The 13,312-nt window shown below is 37.9% G+C and overlaps 1 protein-coding gene across 5 annotated transcripts in view; it reads left to right on the top strand.

Annotated features, from left to right (window-relative positions):
* The window catches only part of LOC129701169 (zinc finger protein GLIS1-like), a 300,889-nt gene extending 288,222 nt beyond the window's left edge, over window positions 1-12,667 (top strand). For 2 of the 5 annotated variants that reach the window (XM_055642224.1, XM_055642222.1), the window contains 3 exons: window positions 598-776; window positions 5,173-5,343; window positions 10,477-12,666. In XM_055642224.1, coding sequence (XP_055498199.1) covers window positions 598-776; window positions 5,173-5,343; window positions 10,477-10,613 — 487 coding nt within the window. In that variant the 3' untranslated portion in view covers window positions 10,614-12,666. Of the gene's footprint in view, window positions 1-597; window positions 777-5,172; window positions 5,344-10,476 lie in introns of all 5 variants that reach the window. The other 3 variants (XM_055642223.1, XM_055642221.1, XM_055642225.1) reach the window with 2 other exon arrangements.
* Window positions 12,668-13,312: the final 645 nt, after the last annotated feature.

Raw genomic sequence — 13,312 nt, 5'->3', positions numbered from 1 at the left:
ACCGAGGTTCACGCAAGGTTGCAACTGATGATAAGTGTAGAAAACGAGGCACAATTTTGATAGGTTGGACATTAGAACTTAGGACATTCTGGCTTCTGGTTTCTATCCACCATCTCCTTCTCCACCTGGAAGCTGTGTCTGATTATAACTCTTTGTGTGTTGATCCCCTTCATCTCTGGCCTTCAAACAATCCGTTGCCAATACGGATATCTTTTTGTGTCATGGCTGCTTCTGGTAAAACTGATAAACAACATGAGGATTTCACCAAAAAACTTAAGAGAACGTAGAGGAACATGCTCTCTACTATCTAAGATGTTGGATGCATGTTAACTATTATTTATTAAATCTAGCATATTTTAAATGCTTCACTGTAGGTCATGCTTCATGGATTTATTTTAAAAGTTTGAAATTGAATATAGGTTTTATTTATTCCTACGTGCACTTAAGTGCAGCATGCCTGCTAAAATAGCTTCAATCACCAACCCCTGAATTTTTTTTGAAAAATTGGGTTCTATAAAGATTCTAAAACCAATTAATTACTTGCATTTTAAGTACAAATGCTCTTCTGAATTCCTAAAATGGAATATTTCCTTGCAGGGATGGACCTGGTGTTCTTCCTTTCACTACTCGAGTCAATCCAATGAAAATGGTAGCCCCAGCATTGCTGCAGAAACATGGTTCTCACTCACCTCAGCCATCCAACAACCAACTCAACAGAGGGCACCATAAATCGTACCCAGTCTTTCAAAGCCAACTGATGCAACCCATTCAAGCAGGTACTTTGAAGTATTAACTTTGGGAAATTATTGCATATGCAAGAAACATGAAACATAAGATTGTGCCATCTACAAGCAGTAAATGTTCAGTAAACTAAAATGATCCTGAATAACATTTTTAAGAAGTTTCCTTTTGCTGCCAGACATTTATTATTCACAGATTATAGAATTTATATTGTTTCAATTATTGATGAAATTTACCAGGGTTTGGTGACATCCACATGACTTTTCACAGTCATGATACTAAGGTGCTCACTCATCAACATGTTAATAGTTGCCCACAGAATTAGTAAGAGGAGACTTTTCCCTCTTAGTTTAGTTTAGTTTAGAGATACATCGTGAAACAAGCCCTTTGGCCTACTGAGTCCGTGCTGACCAGCGATCACCCGTACATTAGTTCTATTCTTTATGCAGGGATAGGATATGCTTGATCTCGGTCAATGGCAGTAGCCCAGTTGATTACAGACATATGGCAAGACAGAATAGGTAGTATTTCCAATATGCAGTTGTTTATAACATGAATGAAGCCCAACAAAAGCTAACACCTTCATCTTCAAGCTAAAGTAACATTATGATGAGTAAAAGAATTAAGAATAATCCTCTCCTCACATTCTATTACTTTTAGTTCAAAATTAGTGAACAGGTAAATTACTATTAAAATTAGTGTTTATTTTAATGCCACCTGCGAAAATGAGTTTCCAGCCCATTATAAAACAAAAATCCAATAGTTGGAAATGGTTTCTTATACATTATATACAGAAGATCTTTGGAAAGAGTTTACTGATAGGTGGGAGCAGGGAAAAAGAACGAAGAGTTGAGTCCCTGAATTCACTTCACAAATTACTGGTGGTATTTCCTTGCGCACCATTAAATTACGGGGTTGTCATTCAAGTCTCAAATATTGTTCATTGAAATGTTAAGGGAATTTTCAGCTAATCAACCACTAATTATCTACCGGCTGTCTAGCAAATGAAACTGTTGGTATTTAAATAATTAATTTAAAAGTAATGTCCAATAACATGGAAAAGATTAAAATAAACTAAAATCTATCCAAGCATGTGGGATGATAATTATAAACTACAAGTGACTATTCAAAGACTTGATCGTAATAACAATAATCTTTATATCAAATAAATGATTGTGGTCCCAACAGTACTGCCACTGTGGTTTGTGTTATGTGTGTATGCATACTATTCTATATAAAGTACTATTCATGAGTATGTCTGTTGTGTGGTCCCATGTTTATATATATTATTTTAATTTTCTCTTCAGTGATACTGACATTTTCTGTGATATGGTTTCATATTTGGGGAGCTACACGGTATCTATTTTGAATGGTCTAACACACAGTTCTGAATAAGTAAAAATTGCTTCCAGCTATTTATTTGAAAGATATTGCCTGGGGCAGAGATGGTCATTTGATGAATTTGGAAGTAGGTAGCCATATTTGCGAGAGGAAATGTGATGAGAAGTGTAGGTCATAGTATGAGTCTTTAAAAGTGTTCACTATTTTAAGTTTAGTTTAGAGATATAGCATGGAAACGGGCCCTTCAGCCCACTGAGTCCGTGCCGACCAGCGATCACCTTGTACTCTAACATGATCCTAAACACAAGGAACAATTTACAGAAGCCAATTAACCAACAAACCTGCGCATCTTTGGAATGTGGCAGGAAACTGGAGTACCCGGAGAAAACCGATACAGTCACAGGGAAAACGTACAAACTCTGTACAGACAACACCCGTAGACAGGATCGAACTCAGGTCTCCGGCGCTGTAAGGCAGCAACTCTGTCGCTGGGCCACTGTGCCACCTCTCTAGATCATATTTGACCCCAAGATAGCTGAGGATTATGCAATAATCTTGAATATAATACCATACATTAGGAGCTTAGAAGGACATTATCAATCAAAAATGCCACAGAATCTCTTATGAGCAACAAAGGGATCTTGGAGAACAAATACACCAATCACTAAAAGCTCCATCACGGGTTGACAAGAGAAATAAATCAAGTACTCGGGATATAAAATTGAAGTAGAGTGAAGTTGTATTAAATCTATAATGAACCTTGGTTATGTCACGCTTAAGAATGCAGTATACGCCTGTTTACTGTATTAATAGAACAAATTAAAAAAAGAGAGCTTGTGCAGAGAAGATTACGGTTTATATTAGAAATATCAGGAAAGGATGAACAGTTTAGTGTTTCCTTTCTATTGAGAAAAGAGAGGAGTAATCCAATTGAGGAGTTTAAAATGATAAAGATTTTTTATAGATCAGATGTAGAAAGAACATTTTTAATGGGGTATAGCTTGAAAAGAAGCCATTACTTTGATGGTTATCAAGAAATTCACAAGGAAATTTCTTGTGCATGTCTTGTGTTCCAAGATGCACTGAAAACTGTTTTGTGTGCTCTCCAGCTAAATTATCCATACATGATTGTATTCAAACCATACACAAATAAAACAGGTAATGCAAAAAGAGAAAGGAAACAGTGCTGGGTGTTACAGGTTCCGAGAAAGTTCAGATAAAAACATTTGCAAGGACACAAAAAGGATCCGTTTGCAAGGACACAAAAATACTTAGAATGGGAAAGATGAGACGAAGTGAAGCATTAATGCCCATATGATTGGGTGGATCAAATGGTATGCTTTGCCTGGAAGAGCTACAGCTGGTAGAGATGCTGCCTCACAGCGCTAGAGACCCGGGATTGATCCTGACCATCTATGTGGAGTTTGCATGTTCTTCCTGTGACCACGTGGGTTTCCTCCGGGTGGTCTGGTTTCCTCTCACATCCCAAAGACATGTAGGATTGAAGGATCATTGGCCCCTGTAAATTGTCCCTTGTGTGTGCAGGGAGTGGATGTGAAAGTGGGATAGCATAGAATTAGTGTGAACGGATGATGAGTGGTTGGCTTGGACTTGATGGAGGGGGGGGGAGGAAGTGGGTGGTGTTCGAGACTAGAATTGGAGCAGTGCAGAGATTAAGTATTGCAAGGCGAGCAGAGATACCAAGGAAGAAGGGTTTGGATGGGTGTGAAATCTTTACCAAGAGGTATTAAATTAGAGAATTGCTCTATTGGGTGATAGTTGTCATAAAACACGGAAGTCATGGATGAATAGGATTTGTACAAGTTAGGAAACAGGCAGCAGTCTTGGATGTAGTCATATTTAAGTGAGGGTAAAAGATAAAACAAGCAGAGTGCAAATCTCAAAGCCACAAAGGTAAGAATGACAATTTCAGAAAAAATCTGGCAGGAGTAGAAGTAGCAGAAAAGGTCAAAGTAATTAGCCATGCTGTTGAGCAGATTCTCTTGTTGATGGTTGGAGTCTTGACATAGAATTTAATCCTGACAAGTATGAGAATGCATTTTGGAAAATCAAATAGGAATAGGACAAATATAGTACATGGCAGGGCAGTAAGGAATGTAAATGAATATGGAGACCTTGGGGGTTCAAGATTAAAGTTACATGAAATTGGTGACACAACATTGAGTGATTGATATCTGGAAAACACCGCCAGAAGTAGTGGTGGATATAGATTCCATTATTCTTACTAGGAGGCATAAATACAGATTTTCAACTTGGTAAAGCACATAATGGTACAGACCTAATGTTGGCAAATGGGATTAGTATAGATAGGCAAGATGGTCAGCATGGATGTGGTGAGTCTAAAGACCCATTCCTGCACTGCTCATCTCCATGACTGATGTGAGATTAGAATCTTGACTTCATTTATCATAATTTTATGGCTGGAACTGAATTAATTAGTGCCAGTTCTCTCGATATTTCGTCAGAGAACAGTAAATGGTAGACAAGCAGTGTGAAAAAATGGGGCAGTGAAGGGGTCAAGGACTGTGCTGGAGAAATTAATCCAAGTTTGTACGTAAGGAGTCATGCTTCTGTGGATAACGTTAGGGTAGAGTGAAGATGGGAAACAGGAGGGGTTGAGGTACAATAACAACATTTAAAAGACACTTGGACAGGTAAATGGGTAAGAAAGACTTTAAGGGGTATTAGCCAATTGCGAGCAAATGGCTAGATTAAGTGGGGCATCTTGGTCGGCATGGACAAGTTGGGCCAAAGGACTATTTCTGTGTTGTATGACTATGACTAAGAATCAATTATTTGGAGACCGAAGAGGTGATGGTGCAGGGGTGGGAAGAACATACAAGGGAAATAAGAGTATAAATTCTGCATATTTTTCCATTACACTCCAGGAGGATCCCATTATTCTGTCCATACTCCTTTCCCCAGTTCTAAACTATTTTTAATATTGTTACTCTATCGTTCATGATTTGTTATATAAAGAAAAATAATATTTTAAATTTAGATTTCATAATGTTGTTTTTTTAAATCATAGACATTGATCATAAAGTGACAACTGGTGTTTATTTTCAGGTTACCAAGGAAGCTTTCATGCCATGCAGCACACCTCCCAGTACAGTGACTCATTTAGAACAATGGAACAAACTGCTATTCACAATTCCCTTTCAGCAGACAATTCACACTGCCCTAGTCCAGCTCAGCATAATGGCTACCATTCACGTGTTGCACATGCAAGTCTAACAGGTAAACAAAGTGATGCAGATTTCTGTACACATTGCTAGGATTAATGTGTTACTTCTTTGTTTTTCTTCTACATGTTTGAATGAATATGATTTTGCATAAATGTATAATAACTAATTCTACGACTTTCACATAGAGTACCAAAAAGCTCATCAATGCTTGGTATACAATATGTCATTTCATTAAGCAATTTGTGATACCTATGATACCTTAGTATCATGCTTTAGTCAAGCTGGCAGCCATTTTCAGTTTGAGATTTGTTTGGTTAAGACAAGATTACAAGATGTCTTTCTTTGAACATGTTTGGACAGATTTTACTGCCTACGGAGACTGAATTTTTATAATGTTTGATAGGTATTTAAGTATTAGCGACAAGTTGGGTTTGTGACTTCTGGCCAAATAGGACAACTTTACATCATTTGAAGCACAGCAATAATAGGTTATGCATGATAACCTGGAATGAAACTTTTGAATATTAACACTCAAAAACATGTCACCTGTATCTGAAGTTGCTGAACCGTATCCATTAAATGTTGGCAGCAAAATTTATCGTGTATTTGGGAACAAAAGGAGATTACTATAAATTGAAAAATGCACATAGAAAGGAAAATGGCAAAATCATGGATCAGTTGTCCAGGAATGAGGTTGAAAGAAAACTAGGAATATATCAAGTGACTGCAAGCCATGGATTTATAAACATTGTAAGGATGCATTTTGAAAGATAATGGGAGGCACAATGGTGCAGCGGTAGAGTGCTACCTACAGCGCTAGAGACCCGGGTTTGATCCTTACGATGGGTGCTGTCTGTACAGAGTGTGTATGTTCTCCCCGTGTCCTGCATCGATTTTCTCCGAGAGCTCCAGTTTCCACCCACTCTCCAAAGATGTTAAGATTTATAGACTAAATGGCTTGGCATAAATGTAAATTGTTGCTAATGTGTGAAGGATAGTATTATTGTGCAGGGATCACTGGTCGGCACAGACTTGGTGGGCCGAAGGGTCTGTTTCCATGCTGTATCTCTAAATTAAACTGAAAAGTCCTGGTAAGAATAATCAACAATACTAAAGAAACACGAAGCATTGCAGAAATTTGAAAGGGGTAAGAATAACCCATAATGTCAGGAAGGCAGCACAGGAAGTCAGTCCACTAACAAATAGGATCCAGATAATGAAAAATAGCAACATCAAAGGACCATAGTATAAAAAATATAATTAAAAACCGTCTAAAGATGCTGAACGTGCACTTTTAATAACATTGTCAAATCAACAATGCAAATTGATGTACATGGGCACACAATAATTGGCACAGTAAAGACATGACACCAGGTGACCAAGGTTGTTAGCTGAATATCCAAGGATATTTGATATTTAGAAAGGCAAAGCAAAAATAGAAGAGGTGGCTGTCTTTCTAGTGAAGGGTGAAAACTGAGCAGTAGTGAGAGTAGACTCAGAAAATCATGAAAAATACACACAAGTGCTGGAGTAACTCATCATCTATCCATGATCTCCAGTGATACTGCCTGACTATGAGTCAGGCAGTATCACTGGAGATCATGGATAGATGATGATTAAGATTGAAAATAAGTCTTGGTGGATTTATGCTGGTCAAAAAACATTCATATAAGTTATCTCTAATCCTCCGAACAGAAATTAGTAATGTAAGGGACAGCAAAAAAATAAAAGAAAGTTGAGACACATGTAAGAAGTGCACTGCAGTAATAATGGGTGTTTTAATCTAGATAGAGATTGGTCAAAACATGTAGAAGTAATACTGTGGCGCAGGGGTTCTCAACCAGGGGGGAATTCCCCCCGGGGGGGGATTTCAGGTTTTCAGGGGGGGGGAATTGGGACCACAGATTAGCAAACTCAAACTGTTAGAATGTTGATCTTTTTATTGCCTTTGAGGCAGACAATCTTGGAAAGGAGGGGGGGAATGACATCTTGGAAAGGAGGGGGGGGATGACATTCTGACATATGGTGAAAGGGGTGCATGGGGCAAACAAGGTTGAGAACCACTGCTGTGGAGCATAACTTCCTGGAGTTAGATTAGTATGTCGAGTAGCCGGGCTAACCCCATGGGGGAGGGTGTTTCATGTTTCACCTTGCTGAGGGTTAAAATGAAGGAAGGCAGTCTCTGGATATAGTGTAAACATTTGGCACTGAGATGTGGAAAAGTTACTTCACTTAGAGGGTAGTGTACCTATGGAATTCTTCAGTGCATAAGGTGGTGGACAGAAAGTTATTTAATATACTTAAGAAGAGCTATATATCTAGACACAAAATGCATTACGAGGTATGTGGCAGAGCATGAATATGGTATTCAGATAGAGGATCAGCCATGATCATATTGAATAGTTGAGACAGGTACTGTATAGGGGTCTGGAATGCCTTGCCACAGGTGGTGATGGAAACGGATATGATATAGCGTTTAATAGACATTTAGACAGGCATATGTATATCAAAGTGGAGATATTGCAGATTCGAACACAAAGCTCATTGCTAATGTCAGGGCTCCGATATATTTTTAACCTCATGTGGTGATGGATACTTCCTCAAAATATCGTTGTCAAGGTGTTATAAACCACTGGTTCAATAATGTACGATTAAGAAAGAAATCTATAACCTTACAAGATTTGACCGAAGTATGGCTCCATGTCCATGTCAACACTAAAATGCCCTCTGGAATGGCTGAATACAATATTCAATTTGAAGGCAACTAGGAATGGACAACTTAGGTTAAATTCATTAGAGACACTCTGGTCCTGTTATAAAAAATAGAGGTGCTAACAGCATTGCTGGTGGGCTCCTCTTCGAACAAAAAAAAACGTATTTTTCTTCTTTTCCTTGATAGGTACCAACTTCAATTTTCATCAACAGCAAAAGCATTCCCTGCCAGCACCCCCCCCCCCCCCCCCCCCCCCCCCATCCCACCCATCCCAACCAAAACAAAACTTAAGGTTAGAGGCAAAATAATTAACTAAATTGTCCAGTAACTGATTATATAGAGTAATTGATTCATAGAGTCTCTCACAGTGTGGAAACAGGCCTTTCGGCCCAACTTGCTCTACACATGTTCCAACATGTCCCTGCTACACTGGTCCCACCTACCTGTGTTTGGCCCATATCCCTCTAAACCTGTCCTATCCATGTACCTATCCTAAATATTTCTAAATGTTGATAATACCTGCTTCAACTACCTCCCCTGGCAACTCATTCCATATACCTACCACCCATTGTGTGAAAAAGTTACCGCTCAGATTCCTATTAAATCTTTCCCCCTCACCTTTAACCTATGTCCTCTAGTTCATGATTCCCCTATTCTGGGCATCTACCCAATCTATTCCTCTCATGACTATATACACCTCTATAAGGTCACCACTCATCCTCCTGTGCTCCAAGGAATAGAGTCCTAGCCTGCTCAATCTCTCCCAATAGCTCAGACCCTCGAGTCCTGGCAACATCCTCGTAAATCTTCTCTGCACCCTTTCTAGCTTCTCAACATCTTTCCTCTAACATGGTGCCCAAAACTGGACACAACACTATAAATGCGGCCTCACCAACGTCTTATACAACTGCAACAGGACCTCCCAGCTTCTATACTCAGTGCCTCGACTGATGAAGGTCAATGTGCCAAAGTCTTTGGGACTACCCTATTTAACGAACTATGTACCTGTACGCCGAGATCCTCGGCTCTACAACATTCTCCAGAGCCTTACCGTTCATTGTGTACGTTCTGCCCATTTAGTTCTCCCAAAATGCAACACCTCACATTTCTCGGTATTAAATCCCATCAACCATTCCTCAGCCCACCTGCCCAACCGATCACGATCCTGCTGCAATTTTTGACAACCAATATGTACAACATCTCTTGACTCTTAAACCCAGCAACCAAACTGAAAAAGATATGTTAGTATTAGTTATCTTTCCAATGCATTCTGCTTGTACATTGGGTTAATTCTATTACACAAACAGTATGAAATTTGTTAAACATCTCTGTTTGATAGTATAACATTGATTAGATTTATGCTTTCTTTCCTGAGTGGAGCTAGAAATAAATAGAATCCATTTTGATGTTGTTGTCAGTTAATTACAGTCCAGATTCTAATCAGGTCATAATTAGCAGCTTTGACCATGCCAAGATAAATTATCTCTAAATTAAAATGTCCAGTGAACTGAACTACTCTACCTATTAAATGCAGTAAATTTATGCCATGCCAAGTTTAATTAAGCACAACTTGTTTTAATTTACTACATCATTGTCTGAACTCGACAAAGTTATGTTTGTAGTTATTGGGTCATTTTAGCTTTGCTTTGTTTAACTTTCTCTCTAAGAAAACATTGTCAAAATCTACTTCACATACTTTGTCTTTAGTTATAGCAAGATAATGTTAACTACTGATTTTTAAAATTTAGATTCAACTCTGATTTTAATTAATAAAACCCAACAACTAGTACTATTTGCTAAACAAATAGCATCAATATATATCATGCAGCATTATTAAAGTTTAAATTATTTGCAAACACAGTCCTTTTACATTTAGAAATCATGTTCAAATATTCTTGTCTGATAATATTAAATACCTCTCTGATATGAAGTAAATGGCTTTGGCAAGTCCCAGTCGGATTCCCCTGTGATCTTCAGTCATAAATCCAAAGCCAGTTCTAATAAGAAAGTAAATAACAATTTCCCAGAGACACTGGACTGAATACAGAAATTACTATGGTAAGATTCGCTTTTCTAAGTTGACATTAACCAGGAATGAGCAACGTTTCCTCTGCATGCATGTACAAATTAATTTATAAAAATAGTTTACACAGGGCTTATACAAATTTTTAACTACTGTTCAGACATTACCAAGACAGTAAAATTTCCATTTAATAACTCCCCCTATAAACAGGCTGCACAGCAGTACAAAAAAAAAAGAATGGTCAAAAGAAAGTTATTGAAGCTTGATATAGTTCCAAGTATTGCATTTTAGAATTGACTTCATGAGGTTAAGTCTTATAGTCAAAAGATATATTCACCCCACTGCCTTATTTCTGATTTGCACACAAATCTGTTGAGGCTTTCAGCTGACAGTGAAAATGTTGTAAAATTACAGCCATTAACTGTATACCTGTGCAATTCTGTCCATAGGGTTTGACATTGTCCCGGAATCTCAAGACACATTCGGAGAAACACTTTGTAATGAAACAGAAGACAATGAACTCTTCCAGATCAGCACTGTTGACCGTTGTCTGAGTCAGCTGTCCTCTGTTTATACACAGACCTGAGATCAATATCTTTCAGCTGTTTCATTATTTTTGAACCAATAACTGCCTGACATGCCTCTGCTCAAGTTATATACAAAACTAACAATGTTATTGGATTAGCCAAAATATGTTATTACATTTCAACAAGCATAATCTACTATCCAACTCCAAATGCTGATCATCCAAAGTGAAATGATTAGAGGTGGGTATTATAGCAAGCACACAATCCTCATGAGCCTATCACTGCATATTAACAAAATCAGCACAGCTACCATTGTGAGTTTCAGCATCAAATGTTATATATATTTCTTTCTGTTTATGAATAAATGACTGGAAGAAACCAACACCTTTGACCTATGGTTAGAGTCCCTTTCAAAGCTGTAACTGTTATTGCTCCAAATTGAAATGTCCAAAAGGTAACCATATCTGCATTTTATTTAATGTGTGACATTAAGCTCAAGCAAGATCATCACTATAAATGTATTTCTGTTTTATAATAAATGACTAGAAGAAACCAAAATCTTTGACGTATGGTTAGGGTCCCTTTTAAAGCTGCCACTGTATTGTTCCAAACTGAAATGTCCAAAAAGTAACCATATCTGCATATTATTTAATGTATGACACATTGCATTTCTGTGCTAATCTAATGAACAGGGATACGTTTGTAATGCTAAGAACATTTAAACAAATATGAAATATGAGAAATAATTTGTTCTGCCATGACTTGCACCCTTCTGAACATCATCCTTTACTGTTGATGCCATTGCATCCATACAGAGGGAATGTTTCATACTTCCAATCTACCAACTGTAATCAAACTCATCCAACTACATTTTCATCCTCACGATTAAATATTGGCCTGGGATCAACATCTGTGTTTGTACATCACAAACTAAATTCAAGAGAATTAATCAATCTCAGCATCTACTGTGATGGAGGCACACATTTCATAACCATGTTTTTAATTTGTTTATATGTAATTGTTTTAAAGGTAAACTCAAAAAAAGTTGGACATATACAACAAGTCAACCAGTATCTCAAGGAGGGCATTATTTTAAGGTGTCATACTGATAAAATGTCACATAATTTTGATATTTTCCAAAATCTTGATCCTTCCATCTTTCTTTGTATCTAACATATCTTTAAAATCTATGTGTACGTGTTTAACCAAGATTTTAGTTATACTTCAATCTTGCCTTTGGCTTGATTACTCTTTCCTATCATTCTAGGAAGCGCATTAACATGTTTCGCTGCATTAAAGATACTACATAAAATAAAGTTTTTGCTGTCTTTTCCAGTGTCTGGCTTGCCGAGCACTTCTTAGGACTTTCTCTCATTTCAGATTTACAACATTTGCAATGTTAATTTAAACAATCAACATGAAATATGTTGTTGCTATTGCACTTTTGATACTAATGCTTCAGGCATCCAGATGTGCAAACAGAGCAGCCTATTTTGTAACTGTTGTTAATCATTTTTTTCTGGCTATGGTCAAATGTAAAATAATATGGGTATAAGTTTGTAAAGAATGTTACATATAAAAAATTCTCAATGTCGTAAAAGTTTTCATATTTGCTCTTTTTGTACAAAATGTTCACATCAACATAATGTACATAGCTTATGTAACAATTTGAGTATTAATATGACATTTTGCAATTTATATAACTTTTGTTGAATAGATTATTAAAAGTTGTTATTAATGGAGATACATTTGTTGACTTCTTTGAAAGATTGTTCGCCTGGTACTTAAAACCCAACAGCAATGCAAATATGTTGCCAAATACTGTAGAAAATAAACGTTTCAAACTAATTTCGCCGTAGCATGTGTGCAAAATGACAACTGCTGCTATTGTAGGCTGAAGTTTAAATGATCCTTATGCAAAATGAACAACGTACCACACATGCATGGTATTAACTCTGTTATTATACTGGTCCTTACACACAGAACCGTGCGTTTTGTTCTCAAGCTATTTTCGATTGGTGCTAATTTCATTTTCAATAATCCTGAGTATTTGTGTGGGAGGGTGGATGATCTGGTTCAATCTCAGGACTTTTCTACCTGGTGTTAAGTGTGTGGTTAGTGGGGAGCGCTGCCATAATATCCCTGCCAAGTCACCTCACACCATCCCTGTCCCCCAGAGCGACGGCAACACGCAGGCGCAGTGTGGGGTCTCGGGTCAGCGAGCGAGATAAAGCCGTTGGTCAGTAGCGCGTGAGCGGCCCACAGGTGCGCAGACGGCAAAATCACCTGGCCGTCAAACTAACCTGAAAATCATATTCTGCGTCCACAGTTAGAGATTATACAAGAACATATAGAGCATAGGATCAAAATAAAATGACGTCCCTGTTAAACCGTGTCAAAATGTGGCCGTGAGTTGCACTGAGAAGACATTGTCCTCTAAAGGAAGCGCCGGTAACACGGCGGCCCCACCACCAACCCCCGCTCTGGTGCCGGTGCCGGTGCCAGCAAAAGGGACGTGTGGTTAATGTCAGCAAGTACCTGGAGTTGAAACCCCTTAACCACAATTTACGTTTTTTTTTTAAATATGCAAGTTAATATATATGGGAAGGAACAGCAGATGCTGGTTTACACCGAAGATAGAGACAAAATGCTGGAGTAACTCATCTCTGGAGAGAAGGGAGGAATGGGTGACGTTTCATGTCGAGTTGCGAAGGACTAGTTGGACAGTTGAGAAAAATGTGTTAGTCTTAATGTAAAA

The sequence above is a fragment of the Leucoraja erinacea genome, chromosome 10 (assembly GCF_028641065.1).
Source record: "Leucoraja erinacea ecotype New England chromosome 10, Leri_hhj_1, whole genome shotgun sequence".
Lineage (NCBI taxonomy): Eukaryota > Metazoa > Chordata > Chondrichthyes > Rajiformes > Rajidae > Leucoraja > Leucoraja erinaceus.
This window is presented reverse-complemented; position numbering and strand designations above follow the sequence as displayed.